The sequence below is a fragment of the Gouania willdenowi genome, chromosome 21 (assembly GCF_900634775.1).
Source record: "Gouania willdenowi chromosome 21, fGouWil2.1, whole genome shotgun sequence".
Lineage (NCBI taxonomy): Eukaryota > Metazoa > Chordata > Actinopteri > Blenniiformes > Gobiesocidae > Gouania > Gouania willdenowi.
Window position 1 is genome coordinate 23,486,052 of NC_041064.1, and position 23,249 is coordinate 23,509,300.

The window sequence follows — 23,249 nt, forward strand, 5'->3', positions numbered from 1 at the left end:
CTCTTCTTCCTCCCCATCGTTGTTATCCCATTTCTCATCTGAATAAGGGGCGCCGCCCTTGTGGCAACCCACAGTTCTCCCGCTCCCGTGCTCCCATGTTATGATTGTCTTTTCATGTTTTCTTGGACAGGATGAAACTGAAATGTAATTTTGTTGCTCTGTAACATGTGCAATGACAAATAAACTCAACTCTAACTCTAACTCTAAACATTCTTCAAAGAGAGCAGAACTTGCAACGTTCCCTCTCAAAACAAACTTTGTTCCTTCAGCTGAAAGTGCGGAACTCTGCAGCCTTCACGTCTCCAGATCCCACCTGAAACTACCTACGAGGTACGAAAACCGAGGCCTGCAGACCTGTCACATACAACACAAACTCCCATAACTACACACACTTATAATATGCTTCACCCACTGTTGTCCGTTTCGCCTGTGCGTTATCCCTTTTCGTTTTATGAGCTCAGTACCATTATCTTTAATTTTGATTTCTTTATTCTAATATCTTGCTTTTTATTCAAATATTTAGCCCAGTTGGTTCCATAGAATAGCTATTTCACTTATCTACGTATAATCCCACTTTTGTCATCATAGAAATGCATCTCATTATGATTGAATTATCACATTGTTTGTTTGATTAAATTTTGTAATAAGAAGTTAATTTGCGTTCTTGATTCCTCTGATTTATTACGGCTGTGATTATGGTGTAGATTGCTGGTCGAATTCACTTTTCCGTGGTTTCAAATTAATGGGTTTAGTCTAAAAACTTAGACATATTTCTCCTGTCAGAAAGGAGTGGCACCCATGCATCTTTTAAGTAATATTAATTAGTGATTGACCAATTTATCGGCTGGCCAATTTAATCGGACGATTTTTGCGTGTATCGGCATCAGCCGATCCGCTTTACATACAGAGCTGCTGCCACAGGCTGCTCCATGTTGCTGGAGTTAGAGGCTGCAGAGTGCAGAGCCGCTCCCCCCATTAGCAGAGTGTGAAGGAAGCTCTTCAACCCCAACAGCAAGTTTTAAACTTTCAAAGCATCTTTTAACTGTTCAACTTTTAGCTGACATTGTTCCATGGTTCCGTGTTGTTGTCGTAGTTGTATTTAACGAGCAGCTGGCTGGAGGTTTGGCTTGTGTGTGTGTGTGTTTCTCTCTCCCTCCCTCTCTGTCTCTCAACATTACAGCGATATGAAAGCGCTGCGCTGAGAAGAAGAGTTTATAAAACTTTGAGAAGCAGTTTACTATTTGTTTGAATATTTATTGATGTTAATGTTGTTTGTTGCTTAATATGCATCTGACATTATTTTCCTCTGCTAATTTATGTCCTGGGGTTGTGTTGGAATGGATTATTATTCATGTTTTTTTTGTGTTTAATACTATAATTATATATCTTTATATTCAATAATCCTGTTATTAAAATGCATCTTCAGTCAGGCCAACTTTTGTCAAAGCTATTTTTAGGACAAGGACGAACAGTTCTCTTTCATAATATTTCATGAAATGTCTCACTTTATTTTTTACTTGTTTTTCTTCTACATCACCTATTTTTAGTATTTGTTAAATATTTTTTACTTGGTGTTGTTTTACCTCACCTTTGTTAATTTCAATAAATGTTCCTTTTTTAAAAATTGAGACTTGTACCATTTGTTATCATCATTTGTTATCATCAATGTGTAATTTTTATGGTGTAAATTGAGGGAGCAAAAAAAGTATCAGCACCAAATATCGGCTGCAGAATATCGGCGGTCCTTATTGGTCATCGGCTTAGACTGATGAAAAAAAAAAATCTGTACTGGCGTCGGCCCTAAAAAATCCATATTGGTCGATCCCCAATATTAATAATCATGAATAATATTCTCATTCATATAACCCATTATTAATAAATCCTCCTCCAGCAGAATAAAAGCCATTTTGTTTAAAAAAAAAAAAAAAAAAAAAAAGTCATATCATTGTAATTGGTCCTTATTTCATGTTACTTTTTGTCCCATGGTACGTCAACTGACCCGGAATATATGGGGTCAATTGTACCATTTCTCTCCTTGTATTTGAGATTAAGGCTCTATTTGTAATAAATAAATGACGCCCCCAACGTCTGCTTTTTATGTGGCGTGTTCACACGAGATAACCAAAGCCTGAGATTTTGCTGAAATTTACTTGAAACTGTGTGAGTTGATGTTAAAACAACTTTGCAGGCATTTGACCACAGCTCGGTGCTGTGTCACTGCTACCACTAGCCAGATGTATTAAATAGAAGGCTGATGTTTGTTGATGATTGGAAATGTTTTTACTGATGATTTTTAATGTTTCGTTGCCAACTTTAATGTTCTTATTGATTTTGAGCTGTTGTCTGTTGCACTTTTTGATCATGTAAAACACATTGAGTTGCCTCGTGTATGAAATGCGCTGTACATAAAAAATGGCCTTGTTTTGCCAACAAACAGAAAAAAATAAAAAATTCTTACCGTACAGTACAAAACAGGACGTGATCTAACATTTGCTTCTGATATTGCTAGTTCTCTTCAGCTTACTCTTTGTGTTGCCGTACGTGACGGGTCGATAAGGTTTTGCTTTCCCGGAACCCAAAAGGTTTTCTAAACACTCCAATGCAGCCTCCATTCTCTGCCAAAAGTAAATAAACATGCATCCTGGTGTTACGGTCTGAGTTTACCTCGTATTGAGATGGATTATGAGCATTTTTGTTTCTTTTCAAAGTGAACGAACACGTGTTTTTTTAGTTTATTGGATTAGGTTAGAGTTAGGGTTGCATGCGCTCAATCGATCTGAGTATGAGGTCAACTCAGACTGTGACACCGGAAACAAAACAACGTGTAATCACGCATCAGATCCTTCCCATTTCTGTCCAAATCACAGACATGCCTATTTGCATTGGATTAGTATTTTCACAGAACCTCGGAGTTCAGCAAAATATAGTAGGTCATTTGCGGAGGAATTTTTACTGTACAAATTACTGACATGGCCGATTCGCACGGGATCGACATCACAGACGTTCTCCGAAATAATTACAAATCGCACATGGTCTAGGTAAAACTAATCCCGTGTCAATACGGCTCAAGCCATACATTTCCTGATTGTGTTGCATAGACATTTTCTATCTCGTTCATTTATTAGCAGACTTTTGAAGCTAGTTTGTACAGCAGTTTGAACACACTGGGTTAAAAGAGCTCAAAATTAGAGACAAGTATGTCAATAACGTCCCCGGTTTCCACTTGACTATTACACATTTAAATAATAATGACAAAAAAGTTATGTTTTTTTTGTATTTTTATAAAGACTGCTTTCTCTGCTTGTTAAAATTTTAAGGTGCCACTTTCTGCATTACACACACACACGCACACACACGTACAAGTACTGATATATCCTACTCAAGCAGAATTACTGTTACTTGATTGAAACTGTACTCAAGTACAACTTAGTCATACATAAAATACTCAAGTACAAGCAAAAAGTACCTCTATTACTGTAAATACGTAGTACTCAAAGTAAAAGTTACTAGTTACTTTCACCCCCTACGTTTATTGTTGGTAATAAATCTTGCCATGGTTCCCTTGCATACGGTAAACATCTCATATGAAATCTTACACAAATGGAACTCAATTTATTTTCGACAAAGGCATCTGTATAAAATAAAAGGTTTGTCAAAATGTACAATTGATTTTTTTTTTTAAAAATAAAACACCAATTAATTCAATTGTAAATAAATTTTTTTTTTTTTTTTTTTTAAATTACCAAGCTCTATAACAGTGTTTTTTGCCACATGAACCCCTTAGCCTTTATTTCTTATCGCAAGTACCCCGTAGCTCATGTTATACATTATTTATTTGTGTCTGTAGGCTCGTCTAAACTCTTAACCCTGAATTTAGGCCTTCTTAATAATTTATTTCACATATTTTGCTCATTTTAGAATTTGAACGTCATCTTTTGGTGTGTTTTAAAGAATTGTGCCACAAATGATGGATTGATGGATGAGAAAAAAAAAGTCTGTGTGCATGTAAAAAAAAAAAAAAAATCTATATTGTTAAAAAAAATAAACTGGCAAATGTTTCTGTGTACGTCCTGGGAGGTGTTCCTGTACCCCAGTTTGGGAACCACTGCTCTATTATTAGAGCTCAATTTAAAAACTCTAAATCTGAGAAAATTCCCAACATTCAATGCTGTTTTGGCGCGGTTCATTACATGTAATCTGATTGGTTGCTATGATGTGATGCATTTGATTGTTGTCTGGTCATTTCAATTTTTGCACTTTCACAATGTGCTTTGATCATTTTAAAACTAGAAATAATAATGTACTCAGTAACTGTTGGGTGAATAAATGTAATACATTACTTTGCTTATTTTAAAATGTATTTTAAGTAGAAATAAAATTACTTATTTAGAAATGTACTCAAAAAATTACAAGTACCCATAAAAACAACTCAGTTACAGTAACGCGAGTACTGTACTTGTAATCATTTACTTTCACTACCGTGTACACGACACGCACACAGATGGTTTTTGGGGGTCTTAGTGAGGACAAGAGGCGGACTACAGTCAGTGTGACCCTCCGTGAAGAAGCGACAACAGCTCCATTGTCCTCAGAGACCCAGATCTGCTACAACTACCACCACCAAAGTTCTCCTTTCTGTCACATGGCCTGGTTGATGGCATTTCTTTATAAAAGTGAGAGAGACATCATGTTTTCTGGATTACCAATTGAAGGTTTAGTGGTGGAACATTAACCTAAAGTGAGAGCATAAAAGATCCAGGCTCGACGTTCCATGTCCTCAGAGCAGAGCAGAGCAGAGCAGAGCAGAGGGACGGACTTGGATCAGTGAGGACCGACCCAGGCAGCCGTGAAGATCCAACCTTTCACCACCAAACGCAGCACCATGACGAAGGTAAATAGGCCCAGTGGTGTTTGGAGAGCTAGTCCGTGTTTAGAAGCAGTGACAGGGACTCAGTGAAAGTTAGTCCGTGTGGCGGAGGCGCAGCAGATAGATGTCCGTGGGTTACTGTGGTGGTTGAAGCTGTGGGAATGAAACTAGTCCTGCCGACGTGTACTGGAGAGTCAGAGCTGTCTTCAATAGCAAGCAGCTCTACTGGAAACCTTATGGTTAATTATATATGAATTAATAGGTGATGCAACAGGCTCTACAAGAGACGGACAAGTTTAACATACAAGCCTGAGGCTGTTTGGAGAAGGTTGGTGTTCACAGTGTGTAGTGGATCCAGTTTGGAAACTGTTTGGGAGAAGATTCTTTGAGGGAAAACACATCACACACATCCAGATGCTCATCCCAACATTACTTTTTTAATTTTTTAATTTTATTTTTTTTACCCCCATCCAAACAACCCTTTACACCATTTGGCTCCACATTGCATAAGTGCATTTTTAATATTGTCAGTAAAACATTCTGCCACAAACATTTAAAACTTAAACATGTGGTGATATGTGGATTTCTATATATTAAAACTGTAAAATCAAAACCAAACTTTGATAACAGCCAAAGTAGGGCTGGGTGATTTTGCCTAAAGAAAAAGAAAAATGTGAGTTTCGATTCGATTTTCTATTCTTTTCTTAAAAATGACTACAAACATCAGATATAATGTCAAAAGTGCAACTTTATTGCTGTGATTGTCCTCAAGAGTTAAAATGCATAAAACAATCCCAATATATAAAGTAAATGAAGCTCCGTCATTCAATTTCAAGCTTTACCCCAAGTTTAAGCAAAAGTGCAACAGCAACTTCACAGTAACTACATATTTTACAACATATAACATTCTAATGAAAAAAATAATAAACTCTTCTCTTAGCACCTGAGCATAGTGTGAGTAAAAAATGAAGCATGCCTGTGGCACACGTAGAGCCTACTCAAAGGGTAAACAAAGAGGGGGCTGGCTCACATCGTAACGCAAAAAAGTCAGAAAAAACTGTGGTGGGAAAAAAATAAATAAATAAATAAAAAATTAACACGAATTTGCAAAATAAAAATTGTTATCTACAAATTCGATTAATCGATTAAATCGATTTTTTTGCCCAGGCCTCCAACCAAGAAAGTATTTCAAATACTGACAAATGTATCATAACACCATGATGCCCATTTTTTTTTATTTATTTATTTTTTTTTAAATTTAACTTGGTTGATTATAATCTTATCAGCAGCTTTCAATCTATAAAAGTTATGTTTCTGTTCAATGATTAACAGAAATCGACTGTCAGGAAGTGTGCATGAGTGAGATTCCTTCCACCTCAGGTCATAATACTTTTTATTTCAGTGATATCAGTGAATCCATCAGTGAGATGTGAACATTTTGAAAACTGAATTCAAATGGTTCCCTTTTTACTGCGTAGTTCTAAATGTTGCACTTTGGTGATACATTTTCTTTGCCAATGAAGTTAATGAAATCCTCCAGAAGGCAAATCCTGCTATACTGAGAGCTAAACTACGACAAGCTAAACCATAGGGCTTTAAAAGTGTCACAGGAACTCATAACATCTAACAAAATGTAAACATGAAAATACTACAGTTTGTAAGGACAAGTTTTCCATTCCTTTGTAAAAAAAAATAAATAAAAATCTGACATCTAAGTCTGATGGTATTTTCATTTAAATGCAATTCCCATCTTTCAGAAACTATGTGGAACCAATTACCCCCTCAGCATCTGCTTCATAGTGGTGAACGAGTTCTGTGAACGCTTCTCCTACTATGGCATGAAAGGTATGTAAACACAACGTTGTGGTCACATGCACACTACTTTTGACCTTAACTGGTAAAGTTCCTGCATTGCTCACTTAATCTAGTTATATGCTCCGTGCTTGTGAAGCTAGTTAATATATCATGAGGCTAACGGCCGAGAACAGATCGTTTTGTTTTTGTCCCTCACAAAGCCTCGCTGTTCACACACACACACACACACACGCGGTAAACAAGCCAATCACAAGCCCCCCTGCAGCATAAAAGTATTCCAATGACAGTTTTAAAGATGTCACTTTAAGCATGCGGTGCAGTCAAACAGCCAGAAAGCTTTTGGAGGTGAGTAAGGAGGGGTTCTTTAGTAGCAACACAGAGTGAGGCATTAAACTCAGATGGTTTAAGGTTTATTAAGCATAATAAAAGTGTGACGTTTGTATACGTAACCATAAATTAGAAACTGACGGCCTGAATTGGGCTGTGGGCCTCGAGTTTGAGCTGAGCTGTAGATAAGCAACAGCAAACACTTCACATTTATGATTGCAGATTCTAAAGGGCCTGTACTACGAAGCTAGATAATTATATCCTGGATTTATCTCCGTTAGCGGGCTTCACCAGTGGTCTGCAACCTGCGGCTCTGGAGCCTCATGTGGCTCTTTGACTCTTTTCCAATGGCTCTCTATAACTTAAAAAAACACTATTAAAATAAAGTTATTTTTTTTACAGATGCTATTAATGATTAATGACAAATAAAATCAAGATATAACAGCTTGTTAACCTAAAAATAAATCACGTTGTGCAATGACTCAGCACCTTCCTACTTCACCTCCTGCAACATCTACAGACCATCAACTTTCCTGCACCTGTGGCTAACCTTAAATTTTAAATCCCTGGTAAGATAATTAAAACAACAAAAACACTATTCTGGAAGAAAATAGAGATTTTAATTGTGTGGGAACAGATTCATTTAACCATGTGGTTAATGGTGGTTAATCATGCATGTTTTATGTGTGGCAAGAAATTAGCAATTAGCATATGTTGACCACTTGATCGTGAGTTATCACATTCAAGTTACTTTTTGTAGCCCTTTAAATACATTAACGAAAAGGAAAAAAATCTTCTTTATATAACATTGTGTTCATGTAAACTGAGATGTGTCAGAATTTGAAGATTGCAAGACACTGTTTTATTTCTTGTTGTCAATTTATTTTATTTTAAACTGTTTTTAAGTTGCCCTTTACATGATCAATACAAATCAAGTGAAATTAAATCAAACATTATTATTATATAATTTTAACTGCATATAATTTAATACACTGTATTGTCTTCATTGTTGAGAAGGTATTTTTTCGGCTCCAGGAAGACTTTAATCCAGGTGAGATGAGGTTAAATGGCTCCTTGTAGAGTAAAGGTTGCAGACCCCTGACGTAACCAAACATTCTCAGTCAGACAGAAGCTGTCCTATGAATCTTGATTACAACTCGCTAAGTTTAAGCGAGGTGATTTCAGCCTGGCTACGTGCAAGCTCTTGTGACAGAGGTGGAGATTACAGTGTCAGACCAATCACAATCACGGACAGTGTAGAGAAATTTACATCACAATTGAGGAATAATCCTTTAAAAATATTAAGAATTAAAATCCATAATTCAGACCAAAAACAACACTGTTGTTGCAGTAAAAACAGCAAGTAATTAATGCAGGAATTGATGCGTGTATAAATGGAGAATAAACAGATCTGATCAGTTTTCATTTACTTTTAGCTTGTCCGTGGCTCTGACGCTGCGTTCATACAGCTCAGCCTATATCATAAGGTGGAATATATTTGTATTTCATATTATCTTACAGGGCTGAGGCTCACTGCATCACCACAGAGTACATTAATTAATTTATCGGCCTGAAAAGGCCCGTTCCACTCAGGCTTTATCAGGTGACTAATGTAGGTCAGTCCATCATATATAAATCTATATATTAACTATAGGATGTCATCATCGGTAAATGAAAGGATTGCGTCAATATCTAAATATTCTCTTTCCTGTCAGCTGTCAGATCAGATCTACATAGTGACGCATTGAGACAATGACCCTCCTTTGATTGGACAGGTTATTTTCTAAGAGAATTGATTGGTCATGAGGCGGGACTTTGGTGCTCGTTCTGATCTTATCCAGAACAAAACCTGGTCCCGACCAGGTTAGTCGTTCAGCCTAAGTTACCATGGAAATTTAGTCCCGTAAGACGTCTGCCAGCTTCATAGGACAGAACACACTGATTAAACCCTGGAAGTTAGCGCTATAAGAGGAAATCCAGCTTTGTAGTACAGACTCTAAAGGTATGACAGATTGTTTTGATAAATAAAACTGTTTCGGCCAAAAACAAAACAATGCACTTTTGGGCTTTTTCAGGCAAAAATCTTCGGCGGTCGAATTTTCTGCGCATCACTACTTTAAAGGCACACATGTTGAGGTCAACATGTGTGACAAACTATGACTGTAGTAAATCAAGGAAGTGCTTCATTCACATTCCAACTGATTTGAGGAGGTTAAAGGCATCCAATCACAGAGCAGCCTTTCCTGTTTTACGGCGCTTTCCTTGTTCATCTGGAAGACATCTGTGGATCTATAGTAAGACAACTGATCGTGCAATCTCAATGCTGCTCCCACCATCATTTTAAATTCCCATTTTCTGGCAAATGCAATGACAAAACCCTCTTAGTAACCATATAATGTCTGTGGGAGTGGAACTACAAAGAGTGTACCTGACATGATGTGTGAATGCTGACTGGCCAAACTCTTCAAAAAGTGGATCTCCACATATAAAGATATATTACAAAAGTACATAAAAACATCTCCAAAAACATTTGGTTATTATTCATATTTAGACTCATTAACTAAAGAGCATTTATGTGATAAGTGTTGTTTGAGAGGATCAAGTCTCGACCCAGAGGCAGAGACAGTCAGCTTTAGAGCTCAAATGGTTAATCCACACTGTGTTGATGAAATCAATAGAAGACACGGTCATGGAGGAATGAAGCAGGTAAATAGCAAAGTTCTGTCTCAGGAAGTCAGTGGGATCATTCAGAGGTACTATGGGATGATCCGAGAGGCAGAAGTTGAGAGATAAAGTGGGGTTCGTAACCAGGAAATCCGTACTATCAGGCAGTGGTACCGTGGGAAGATCCTAGGAGAGTAGAACCAGAGAGCAGTGCAGGACGAGGTGATCAGAGCACGAGGAATAATTGCTCGAGAGCTGTTCATGAGAACGCAGACAATCTGACAACTAAGGAGAGGCAGAGGGGAGCTTAAGTAGCAGGCTGGTGATTAGGTGATTGCTTGCAGCTGGGGAAGCAGGAGAGGTGAGTCAAGCTGCAGCAGGCTGGGTTTGAGGTGGAAGTAGACCTTACAAAGTAAGAGCAGGTTGTGAAAATAAGTTGTTAGTCACTTTAAAGGTGCAGTCCGCAACTCTCAGATCCCTCTCTGCCCCTCCCTCCTCGCTGCTCTCTTGCCCTGCCTCCAAACTTTCCAAAGTTCCTCCCTCAGAGGAGCTAACAAGCTAACATTAGTCCAACAGCAACATCACAGTAATATAACATGCTCTGTTAAAAGCATATTACTGCAGCGCTTCTCTCTCTCAATGTGCACACACCTCAGCAGCAGCAGCAACAACAGTGTCACTTACAGCAGCCCACACGGAGGCTGCTGTGCTCAGACCAACAACACATGCACTACAGATTTCTAATGTAACAATTACAAATCAAACATAAAGTAAATCAAGCAGCAGTAATTTCCTTTCAAGCAGAAAAGTCACCATTTCCATCTTCTACTCCTCCAGACCATACACTGTAAAAAAGAAGGCGCTCTAGCTCGGGAAAGGGGCGGGGCCTGTGAGCAACAGCTGTCAGACAGTCCATCAAACACAATCCTGGCTCTGGTTGGTTCTTTTTGTTCGGTCGCGGTGCATTCTGGCAATCTGCTAAAGGCTGCAGTAGCAGCAGGGGAGACTCAATGAGTCTGTTTTTTTTTCACACAAACTACTAGTTTCATGTAAAGCTGTCCTTACATAGTGACAGCTTTCGCAAATATGACAAAAAGTCACATTTACAAGAGCTGCAGACTGCACCTTTAAAGTTCATTTTCACTCACTCTAAATCAAATGAGTAAGATTAATGATTTTTAATGCTGATAAAATAAGGAAAATGGGATACGGGATTTTCAAAGGCCAATGCCGTACCGATTTTTAAGAAAAAAATTTAGCCGATGGCCGATATCGAAAGCTGATACTTGCGGCCGATATAATTTTTTTTAAAGCACATTGATTATAAAAGACAATTGAAACACTCATATGATATAAATGTATATATTAAAAATTAAAGTAAATACACCAATAGAACTCTTAATATTTACTGAACTTTAAATATAAAGTACAGGATGGGTAAGTAGCAATAAAGCACGACAAATAGTATATACAATATGCAAGTAGTCGGTTTAAACTAAATACCTGTTCTAGGTAGAACCACTCACTTCTTCCTTCTGTTCACAGCCGCTATTATTATACCTAAGCTTCACACTTGTCACCATATACACAACTACAACAACACATCTCACTCCCATTTTGAAATAATCAACAAATCAAGCAGTCCGGTAAAAATCCACGAAGAAGAGTGAAGGAAAGGATCAGGCACTGACACCAACATTAAAGCTGATATCCGGAGATTCTGAGAGAACGTATCGATGTCCTGCCCTCAACAGTTCTACTTCCTCCCCTGTCTCTGCCAGTCTACCAGAAGCTACGCCTCTATGTTTTGTGCATGCGCATTGCAAAACATAACAAAGTCGCATAACTACAAAAACTACACATTTATTGTTAGAGTGCCATAACCTTTATTTATTACCTGTCCATGAGAAATGTCGCCAAATCCTGGTCCGTTCGGAATCCTTTTAAAAGCAGCGCCGAGAAAAATTCTGTTGCGATCACGAAGATGCTTATCCACAAGCTTTGTACCTGGACTTTTATTTTTGTCTTTTAGTAGAAGCTTTATACGTTGGCAATCGTGGAATGGGTAACTTTGGAGTTTCAGAGTGCTCCTCCATGACGCTCTGCTGCTCAGTTTTACCTGTTTGAGATGCGTGGCCTCGTTTCCGTGCACAGTTTATGCAACACACATTCACTTTGATTGACAGTCCTCGCTCCAGGAAGCCGAAGCCTATTGGCTGGGTGCACTCGGCGAACGTTTCCATTTGTATAGGGGTCTATAGGACGAAGGCGGGACTGAATGACCACTGACAATAGACCACAGTAAAAGACTTGTTAGGTATTTTTTGGAATCATACATACACATAGATTTCTCGGAAACTCTGGATATCAGCTTTAATGTCACTCTTCTTCGTGGATTTTTACCGGACTGCTTTCGTGTTGAGTCATGAGCTTTCGTGTTGTGGGATTTTCATTAGTGTGCGCTTTTGTTTTGCGTTGTGTTATGGGGTTCTTCATTTTGTGTTGTGAGCTTTTATGGCCACCGTAGAAAACAGTCCGTAACTACGTATTTGGCATAAGACCAGAATGGATAAGAATGTTTTTTACGCTACTTCTCCTGTCCATGTATTTTAAGAAGTTTAGTTCCTTTAGCTGAGCTGTAGCAGCAAGAAATGGAATTTGTTCTTCAAAAAGTCCATCTTTTGCTTCCCACCCACCATCAGTCTCCTTCTTCTTTGTCATGGGAAAACAATGTTCATGTTCAGAACCAGCTGTGTCCGATCCCACTTAAGAAAACACGTCTACAGCCACAGTTAGCTTGATTGTCTATCGCATTCAGGGATGTCCCGATACAACTTTTTCACTTTCGATACGATGCCGATATTGCCGCCTTCAGCATTGCCCGATCTCGATAACGATCCGATACGATATCTGCACGAATCATACATACTGTACTTTTATTACTTATTTTGTAGTGTGTGATGTTAGAAAAGGCCTGATTATGAAATAAAACAGACAATAAACAGACCCATTTATTATAAACCAATGGATTACATATAATTAACCTTTTAGAATAAGAATATTCTATGATTGAATAAAATAAATAAAAAAATAAAATAAAAGTCCATTGAAAAAAAAAAATCCAAAAAAAAAGCATTATATTGGTGGTTTTATATGCAGTCCAATAAAATCCAATATTCGTTTTCTGGCTGATAACGGAACAATATCCGATATCAATCTCAGAACGGGACACCTTGAATCGTGTTATCTAGGTGCGTTAACTGAGCTACGGTTAGTCCCATTCTAGCCAAGCTAACCTTTTCACATGCATTTAAGAATCCAGTTACTATCATTGCCTACATTGCCTAGTATGAACGTAGTGTGTGAGTGAGTGTTGGTGGTGGTCTGAGGGTCCGATGGCGCACTATGGCAGCCACGCTTCTGTCAGTCTGCCCCAGGGCAGCTGTGGCTACAATAGTAGTTTACCACCACTAAGTGTGGAGTGAAAGAATAATGCCTTAATTCTGTAAAGTGTCTTTGAGTGTCTATGATAAAGCGCTATATAAAATTGATGCATTATTATTATTATTATTATTATTATTATTATTATCACATTAAGGCATTTATTTGGTTTTCTCGAGCTGCATGTAAACACACCTAGTTCGCTAGTGAATAAAACTAGCGGCAAAGTCTTTACGCTTTCAATCGTACAGACATGTGGTATGAGAAGAACAGTGAACATGATCAGAGGCACCCTGTTATGTATCTTATTGTGTCACGTTACTGATGTGAGTCACAGCTTGTGTTTGTGTGTGTGTGTGTGATCACAGCACTGCTGACACTCTACTTTCTCACCTACCTGGGATGGGACCCGGACCTTTCCACTGCCATCTACCATGCTTTCAGCAGCCTGTGCTACTTCACACCCATACTAGGAGCTATCATTGCTGACTCCTGGCTGGGGAAATTCAAGTGAGTGCATGATCCATTACAGTGGATAACCATACTCCTGGTTAGGTCCTGTAGTCTCCTGTCATTGCATCATCATTTAGGCTACAGTACCAACCCTGTAGGCAGGGTTGTGGTCAGTTATAATTGTAATTGTGTAATTGATCATTCATTACAATTATGGCATAATTATAATTTTCATTGTAATTTTAAAAATCTGTTGCTGTCGTAATTTAATTCAATTGTAGTTGAATTTAGATAATTGACTTTGTCATTAAAATTCTATAACAATCGTCAATTATAATTTAATGCAAAACTGGGGAACCATGTTACGGTTCCACATACAGTTCCACACATACAGTATGTAGTTAACAATTATTAAAATATGTTCTAATCAAGCTTTCCCACATTTTACCATTTAAAAACACACCAAAAATGTTAAAACCTTCATTGATTAGGAAGCCTAACAAGGTAAACAATAGATCGAAGAGGAATTAGATAATAGATGTTTGTTTTTAGTGTATTTTACAGCTGATTTAGCACCCGTTATCATAGTAAATGCTAACAGAAAGCTAACTCGAGGAAAGTTAACTTTTTTAGGTTCTTTATTTATTATTACTTAATTGTAATTTAAATTCAATAAATAAGAACGTAATTGTAATTGACTTTCTGAGGATGTAAATGCCAATTGAACTTGGGTAATTAAAAACATAATTGTAACCCCAACCCTGCCTATAGGTATTAATTATCTAATGACAGGGATCCATTCATACCAATGATAAAACGATAAAGCTTTGAATGTACCTCATCATGACATCTCATTCCCAATAGGACCATTATCTACCTGTCTGTTGTGTATGTGATCGGCCATGTGGTAAAGTCTGTGGGAGCCATACCTACTGTGGGCAACAAGGACGTGCACATGTGAGTCACCTGAACCTGATTCATACTAACGTAGTGGTCAGTGGTCACACAGCACAGCTAGTCAACACCATGTTTGAGCAGATCAAAGTAGGAGTGTCCACTTTCTTTGGGCTCAGGTTTGAAAAATCAAGTCTGTCAAAGGAAATAAGGAGAGTTTCAATAATGTTGTGCTACTGTTATAACTTACAGGTAGAGATGTAACGATTTATCGTAATGCGGTTAAAAATCGACTCATAGGTATCACGATTGACATCGATACTTTGAAAATTGAATCGCAGTACTTTTTAAAAAAATATATATATTTATCCCTTCTCTTGTCCAGCAGTGTACACAGCTGGCGAAATCTCCTACTACTTTGTTTCTGGCCGTCATCTACTTTTAAACATGTTCATAAATGATTCCTTGCCCCTTTAGCACCGAAGAATATCTGTAATATTACGTGAATATCTGTAAAAGTCACGTTTTTCTATTAGCTCTGTCTGCTAGCATAGCATCTCTTCTTCACTGCAAGAATTTCTGCATGCCAACCGACCACTGGGTTACCACCGCCCTCTGCTGGTCCAACAAATATCTGACGTAAATCAGTGCAATGACTTTTTTTTAAGTCCAATTGTTAAGGCACAAAATACATTTTCAGTTGCACTTTTAAAAAGAAAAATAACTATTATGCAGTTTTGCATTGTTTACTATAGAACCAGAAATTAAATTAATAGGTTTCTTCTTCATTTGCATTATTCCTTTATTTATTTCATTCAAGATTTATTTTTAGTTACATTGCATTATTTTGAACAGTTTATCAAGGGATTCTTTTGACAATGAAAAATAAAAGGAAAATAATACACTATTTTCTATTTTTTTCCCAAAAAAAATAAAGGAATATTTTTCAGTCATTATTTGACTACAGTCCCATTTTGTAGAATAAATCATGAGAGAATCGTGTCGTGAACCCAGTATCGTGATTGAATCGTATCGGGAGTCGAGTGAATCGTTACATCCCTACTTACAGGTGTGAATTATTACTTATAGATCACTGAAGCTCCTAAGATGCAAAACATTAATTTAGAGATGCTTGATGATGTCGTTTTTGAAGTCATTTTAGAGGCCCAATGGAATGCTAGGTCCTCATAAAAGACAAAAAAAACCAAAATGTTAGGGGTGTCCCTATCCGATATTGATGTCGGTCTGATATCAGCCAGAAAACCAATATTGGATTTTATCGAAGTGCATCTAAAATCTTTGATATATATTATATTATATTTATTCATTTGTAGAATACTGTAGATGTAATGTTGAAGGTTAAAATGTATGTAAACAATTGGTTATCAATAAATGGGTCAGTTTTTCTCATCCCTAATGTTGCTGACTATTGTTCTCTGAGTAACATCACTTGATTAAGCCTTTTCTAACATTCCACACTACAAAATAAGTAATATAAGTATGTGTGATGTGTGCTGATGTTGTATTGGATTGATATTAGGGATGTAATGATTCACTCAACTCCTGATACGATTCGATTCACGATACTGGGTTCACGATACGATTCTCTCACGGTTTATTTTACAAAATTGGAGTGTATATAAATGACTGAAAAATATTCCTTTATTTTTTTGGGGAAAATACTATACTATTTTTCATTGTCAAAAGAATCCCTTGATAAACTATTCAAAACAATGCAATTTAACTAAAAATGAATCTTGAATGAAATAAATAAAGGAATAATACAAATGAAGAAGAAGCTTATTATTTAAATTCTGGTTCTATAGTAAACAATACAAAACTGCATAATAGTTCTTTTTCTTTTTAAAAGTGCAACTGAAAATGTATTTTGTGCCTTAACAATTGGACTTAAAAAAAACAAAAAAAAAAAACAGTAATTTTACTGTATTTAGGTCAGATATTTGTTTTAACCAGAAGAGGGCGCTGGTAACCCAGTGGTTGGTTGGCATGCAGATATTTTGCAGTGAAGAAGAGATGCTATGCTAGCAGACAGAGCTAATAGAAAAACGTTACTTTTACAGATATTCACGTAATATTACAGATATTCTTTCGGTGCTAAAGGGGTAAGGAATCATTTATGAATATGTTTAAGAGTAGAAGATGGCTAGAAAGAAAGTAGCAGATTTCGCTCGCCGCCAACACCTCTGCTGGTTAAAAAAAGTACTGCGATTCGATTTTCACAGCATCGATGTGAATCGTTATACCTATGAATCGATTTTTAACTGCCTTACGATTAATCGTTACATCCCTAATCGATATCGATCAAGGCTGCAATACTGGTATCGTACTGGAAGTGAAAAAGTTGTATCCCTAGTTCATATTGTCTTATGAGTCTCTCTTTGTACATTCTCTTAAACTGAAATACATTCAAACAGCTCTTTATATCACTATGTATGAATTCCACATTTTGACTTTAAAAACAGAAATGCACATCTGCTTTAAGGTTGTTGGTTATGTGTGTGTGTGTGTGCTTCACTCTAACTCTACTGGATGTGTTGTGTGTGCATCCCAGTGCTCTGTCCATGTTGGGTCTGATACTGATCGCTTTGGGCACTGGTGGAATCAAACCTTGCGTTGCAGCTTTTGGAGGAGACCAGTTTGAGGAAGAGCATGTAAGTAAGCGAACGTGTTTTATCTATGGGGTAACAAACATTTTACAATGTGCTCTCGTTTTTGTTTGTCAGGTGAGCGAACGACAGAAATTCTTCTCTATTTTCTACATGTCCATAAATGCTGGAAGCCTCCTGTCTACTATCATCACACCCATCCTGAGAAGTGAAGATACACTGTTTTACATTTGGTGGTGTGAGATTCACTCTTTGGATAATAACCCGTCACTGTCTTTACAGGCGACGTCCAGTGTTTTGGGGACGACTGTTACGCCCTGGCCTTTGGTGTTCCTGCTATTCTCATGATTGTGGCCTTAGGTGAGTTTGATTTGCAGCTTTCTGTGCTTGAGATGGCAACAAACAGACCAGGGCTGGGCTCAATTATAATTGTAATCGCGTAATTGATAATTAATTACAATTATGGTGTAATCATAATTGTAATTGTAATTTTTAAAAAATCTGTTCTTGCCGTAATTGTAATTGAGTTCAGATAGCTTACTTAATAAATGTAATTGCCGTGAAAATGTTTATAAAAATTGTCAATTATAATTTAACGCAAAACTGGGGAACCATGTTACAGTTCTATGTACAGTTCTACACATACATAGTTGGCAATTATTAAAATATGTTTCATATCAAGCTTTCCCATAATTTACAGTTTAAATCTAGGGGTATACTGACACAAAAAAAGGCTCAGACGCCCCTTTTTCAAAAATATTAAAACCTATGTTTTCATGGCAATTACAAATACAAGGTCAATTATTTGAAATCAATTACAGATTTATTACAGTTAAAACAGCAACAGATTTTTAAAATTACAATTATAATAATTATATATTATATATATATATATATATATCAGAATCAGAAATGTTTTTAATGGCCATGTACAGTTTTAAGGACAGTACAAGGAATTTGTCTTGGTAGTTGGTGCACAAAACAAACAAAAAAACAAAAAAAAACAAAAAAAAAACAAAGAACAACCCAGCAACAACAATAATAATAATAATGATAAATATAAAGGATGAGGGATAAATAAAGGATAGATAGAGAATAAAGGATAAATAGGATACAAATATAAATAGACAGTGTAGCAGATAATGTCATCATGGAGGTGGTGATCGGGTGGGCGGGGGGGGGGTTCAGTGGGTGACTTGGGGTGTGTTCATGTGGATGGTGGCAGAGGGAAAGAAGCTGTTTTTGTGTCTGGAGGTTCTGGTCCTGATGGACCGAAACCTCCTTCCAGAAGGGAGAGATTGAAACAGTTTATGACTGGGGTGGGAGGGGTCGGCCACAATCTTTCCTGCACGCCTCAAAATCCTGGAGGCGTACAGGTCCTGGAGGGAGGGCAGATTGCAGCCGATGACCTTCTCTGCAGAGTGGATGATAGGCTGCAGTCTGGCCTGGTCTTTGGCCGTAGCTGCAGCGTACCAGATGGTGATGGAGGAGCAGAGGATGGACTGGATGATGGAGCTGTAGAAGTTCACCATCATCTTTGTTGGCAGACTGAACTTCTTCAGCTGCCGCAGGAAGTACATCCTCTGCTGAGCTTTTTTGATGAGGGAGCTGATGTTCAGCTCCCACTTGAGATCCTGAGTGATGATGGTCCCCAGGAAGCAGAAGTACTCCACAGAGCTCACTGTAGAGTCTCCCAGGGTGAGGGGGTGAGGGGGGCTGGGTTCTTCCTGAAGTCTGCTATCATCTCCACTGTCTTTAAAGCGTATATATATATATATATATATATATATATATATATATATATATATATATATTCTATTACATATAATATAATAATCATAATTATAGCATGGAAATTATAATAATAATTTTATATTTTATATATATATATAATATAATAATTATTATTATAATTTTCATGCAGGGTTGGGGTCATTTATAATTGTAATTGCGTGATTGATAATTAATTACAATTATGGGATACTTATTGTTTTAATTGTAATTTTCAAAATCTTTGTAATTGTAATTAAATCGTAATTGATTTCAAATAATTGACTTTGTAATTGTAATTTCCATGAAAATTCTATGAAGTGTGTCGATTATAATTTAATGCAAAACTGGGGAAGCATGTTTCAGTTCTACACGTATGTATTTAACTATATTTAAAATATTGTTTCATAACAAGATTTCCCACATTTTTCCATTTAAAAAAATATAAATCTAGGGGTTAACTGACACAATAAAAGCTCAGACGCCCACATCAAAAATATTAAAACCTATATTTTCATTGATTAGGGAGCCTAATAACAAATAGATAGGATGATATATATTTGTTTTTAGTGTATTTTACAGCAGATTTAGGACACGTTATCATCAGAGATGCTAACAGAAAGCTAACACAAGAGGAAGGTTAACTTTTATTAGGTTATTTATTTCAAGCTCAGTAATTTTGTGATTAGGGATGTCACGATACAACTTTTTGAATTCCGATATGATACCGATATTGACTGCTTTCTGTCAAACATGTGGCCAGACCAAACAAAGCTGTGACCTGACCGACGTGTTTTTAGAAGCTGGGATTCATCTTGATCAAGGCCCGACTTTACACATGCTGACACTTTATTGTCTCTGCCACTGAGTCTGTGATCCTTTGGGGGATTTTGGCTTGGCTGGCTGCTCACTGTGCAAACAACAGCAGCAAGGCCACAGACGCAGACAAAGTCAAGGCTCTGGTGATGGAGAACACAGAAGTTCTTTAACCCTGAGGCTGATTTTAGAGGACACGACCTGCTTACACAGACACCGCAGCTGGTTTTTAGTGTTTGTTAATGGAAATAGTAAAAAGAAAACCTGAACATTTCCTGTTTGTTCTTTTTACACAGTGGTGTTTATTGCTGGCAGCAGTCTTTACAAGAGGAATCCTCCACAGGGAAACATCCTGCTGCAGGTCTGCAACTGCATTGGGGTAAGTGCACCTTAAATCTCACTAAATGCTATATCTCTCAAACCAGAACACAACCTTTGAACAAAAAGTCAAAAGTCTATAAATCAGGTGTGTTAAACTAATTTTAGTTCAGAGTAGGGCTGGGATAAATGATTATCTTTAAAACAATCAATCTAGCAATCATTTTTTTGATGCATCGATTAATCTAACGGTTCATTCTTCCAGTTCGATTAGATTTGACTCGATTCAATTATCGATTATCTCCCCATTAATTGACTAAAAGTACACACATGTTTACACATGTTGATTTACATATCTAAAATGCAAAAAAACATGAATTCCTTAACATTGCAATATATGTGTAGTGCTCTTCAACTCAGAATTCCAAAATAAAGTTCAAGTAAGAATATAAAAGTACTAAATAATGCATTCAGAGTCAGAGGTAGCATTCATTAAAAAATAAAAATTCCAGATGCTATTACAGAAAGTGCTTTTCCAACAAAAGTGTGCTGCTGCTGCCGCTGACGTCACGGCAGGTGTTTCCTCCTTGTAACCGTCAACGTGCTGCCGTCCGGTCACACCTGGAATAAAGGACGAGGGTTACGGGGAACAGCTACCTTCGACGAATGAGTGCGCGCCTTCGCTGCCTTGCAATTTTGAAACTCGGAGGAGCCACTTGCGTTAGTTATTGAAAGTGTCTATTTGTTTGGTTGCCGTACTGACAATCCCCGGTGCTAATGGTACGGTTACCGAAGTATATGGATATCGCAACAATTTTTAGGAATAGAATTAGGGTTCGTGTTAGGTTTAGTCACGCGACCTAAATTGACCAATGATTGACCTATCACATGACAACGCATCGGCGCACATATTTTGTGTCGACGTATGTTTTGCGTTGACATCATCAATTACATTGACGCATTGTCCCGGCCTTAGTTCAGGGGCCAAATACAGAGCAGTTTGATGTTATGCGGGAAAATTTGGAATTTCAACATTATTGTGCCATAGTTTGTACTTCTACGTATAGATAAAATACAAAATATGTAAGAAACTGACAATATCCAAGCAATAAGTGACAGATATCAGTCCCAACAGGATCTTCACTTTAAATTTCCTGGATTTTGTGACACATTTCTATTTAAATAACAGAAATATGATGCCATAATTTGCGGAAAATGTAAGGATTTTGTAAGAATGTATGTTTTTTTTCAACTTTTTAACCTTACAAATGACTGCAATCATGTGATATAAGCACTGGGAAAGCTGTGAGCACCTGCAAATATTGTTGAATTTAATTTCCACAATGATTCATGTTTTCTCTGTCATTTTAACTTTCTCCTGCGGGCCAAATTGGATGCTCCAAAGGGCCGGATTTGGCCCCTAGGCCATGAGTTTGACACGTGCTAAAGATTCTCTTGGCTGTATTTTTTGGTGCCAGTTTGAGCAGCTAACTATGGAAGCCCGTTTCTGCCACACAAAAAAAAAATCACCACGGAATGTCATCATTATGAGATATAAAGTTCTAATAATGAGAACATTTTTTTAATTTGAATTTGCAAAGAAACATACAAAAATGTGACAGAATCATTTTGCAATAAAGAAATATTTATGTACTTCTTCTTTTTTTTACACTATGTACCATGTGTTGAATTCTAAGAACTGGTAAAACAGCCAAAACATGTGTTTTGAATGAATTATTATTCAAAGTCTAATTAAGAATGGTAAAAATCAGTGTCGGTAGACTGCTGCAAATGCTCGTTTGTATCTCATAATTATGACTTTACTAACTCATAATTTTGACTTGCTGCGGTGATTTAAAAATTTTTTTGTGGCGGAAACGGGCTTCCTTAGCTAACATCACCTCAGTAACAAGTTTTTAAATGTATCAAACAGCATTTCCATTTAAATGAGTAAGCATCATGCACCCTTGTGGGCGCTACAAATGGCGCCCTGGTGTGTTGATGTGTGTCTTTCGCTCCAACATCCGAGTTAAATTCCTTGTACTCCTTTCTGATTCTGATTTTGATTCTTTGTTTCTCTTTCTAGTTTGCCATCAAAAACCGTGTGAACAGGCACAAGTATGACCCCCCAAGAAAGCACTGGTTGGACTGGGCAGAGGACAAGTACTCGGTGCGTGTTTCTGAATGTCTTTGACAGCGTTGGTAGCGTCCCCGCTGCTGTCACTCATCTGTTCTCTGCTGCATTTGTGTTTCCACTTTCTTAGAAACGTCTCATTCAGGAGATTAAGATGGTTCTGCGGGTTCTCCTTCTTTACATCCCTCTGCCCATGTTCTGGGCCCTGTTTGACCAGCAGGTGAGCAGAGGACATTTTCTAGCATTTGTAGGATCGACCCCCAGAGGCCTGTATTTTTCTGTCTGAAGCTTTAACCTTTTTCTTCCTCTGAAAAACCTGATGAATGGATGACTTTTGAGAGTAAACATGTTAGCTTGGCTGGATTTTGACAATCCATAAATCAAACAACACAACCAGAGAATGCGATTGACAATCTAAAAAAGATTTTCATCTGCTTCTTTTTCACTTTTTGGGTCAACAGGAAAACGCCTCATTTTGTAAGGAAAACAGCACCATTTTTGGAGTCGGAGTTTGTTTCTCTAGAGCAGGGTTCACCTACACGGTGTCCGCAGGCACCCGGTAGCCCTCATGGACCATGTGAGGGTCCCTTTGCAGCTCTAGTCACCAATGAGCTCCATCTAAAATCTGATTTACTTTCCAGGATTCACACTCACAAAGATACATATAGTATGTATTAGAGATGTATTTAGTACTTGTCTGAATAAATGAAACCTTAACATATTATTCAAAAAGAAGACAATAAAAACTTGTTGTAATTATTAAGCGGAAGTCAAGTAAACATCAAGTAGCAGGGTCGGAGCATCAGATCTGCATATATCCAAGGTTGAGAGTGGAACTGATGATGAGAAGATATTTGTTTTCAGATGTTCTAGTCATATCATTTGACTAGCAGCTCTATTTGTCCCTGGTCATTCCAATAATCCAAACGATGTGGCCCTTTCTTGACCGAACTCCTCACTCCTCTTAAAGTTCCAAGGTGGATTCTATCTGAAAGTTCTGAGTTCTGAGAGTTCGGCAACCTCTATCGATGACTAGCGGATTCCAACAATGCTTCCGTCGTAATCTGAATTTGCGATAAATCAGGAGAATACCAGTTCCAATCAGCAGAAGTCCTGTTATCAT

General features: G+C 37.4%; 1 protein-coding gene across 1 annotated transcript in view; it reads left to right on the plus strand.

The window, feature by feature from the left end:
* Window positions 1-4,536: 4,536 nt before the first annotated feature.
* slc15a2 (solute carrier family 15 member 2) overlaps window positions 4,537-23,249 on the plus strand; it is a 33,607-nt gene continuing 14,894 nt past the window's right edge. The window contains exons 1-10 of the mRNA XM_028436355.1: window positions 4,537-4,891; window positions 6,625-6,712; window positions 13,483-13,624; window positions 14,432-14,524; window positions 17,034-17,133; window positions 17,206-17,296; window positions 17,371-17,448; window positions 19,971-20,053; window positions 22,079-22,162; window positions 22,257-22,346. Of these exons, the coding sequence (XP_028292156.1) occupies window positions 4,883-4,891; window positions 6,625-6,712; window positions 13,483-13,624; window positions 14,432-14,524; window positions 17,034-17,133; window positions 17,206-17,296; window positions 17,371-17,448; window positions 19,971-20,053; window positions 22,079-22,162; window positions 22,257-22,346 (858 nt within the window). The 5' untranslated portion in view covers window positions 4,537-4,882. The remainder of the gene's footprint in view (window positions 4,892-6,624; window positions 6,713-13,482; window positions 13,625-14,431; window positions 14,525-17,033; window positions 17,134-17,205; window positions 17,297-17,370; window positions 17,449-19,970; window positions 20,054-22,078; window positions 22,163-22,256; window positions 22,347-23,249) is intronic.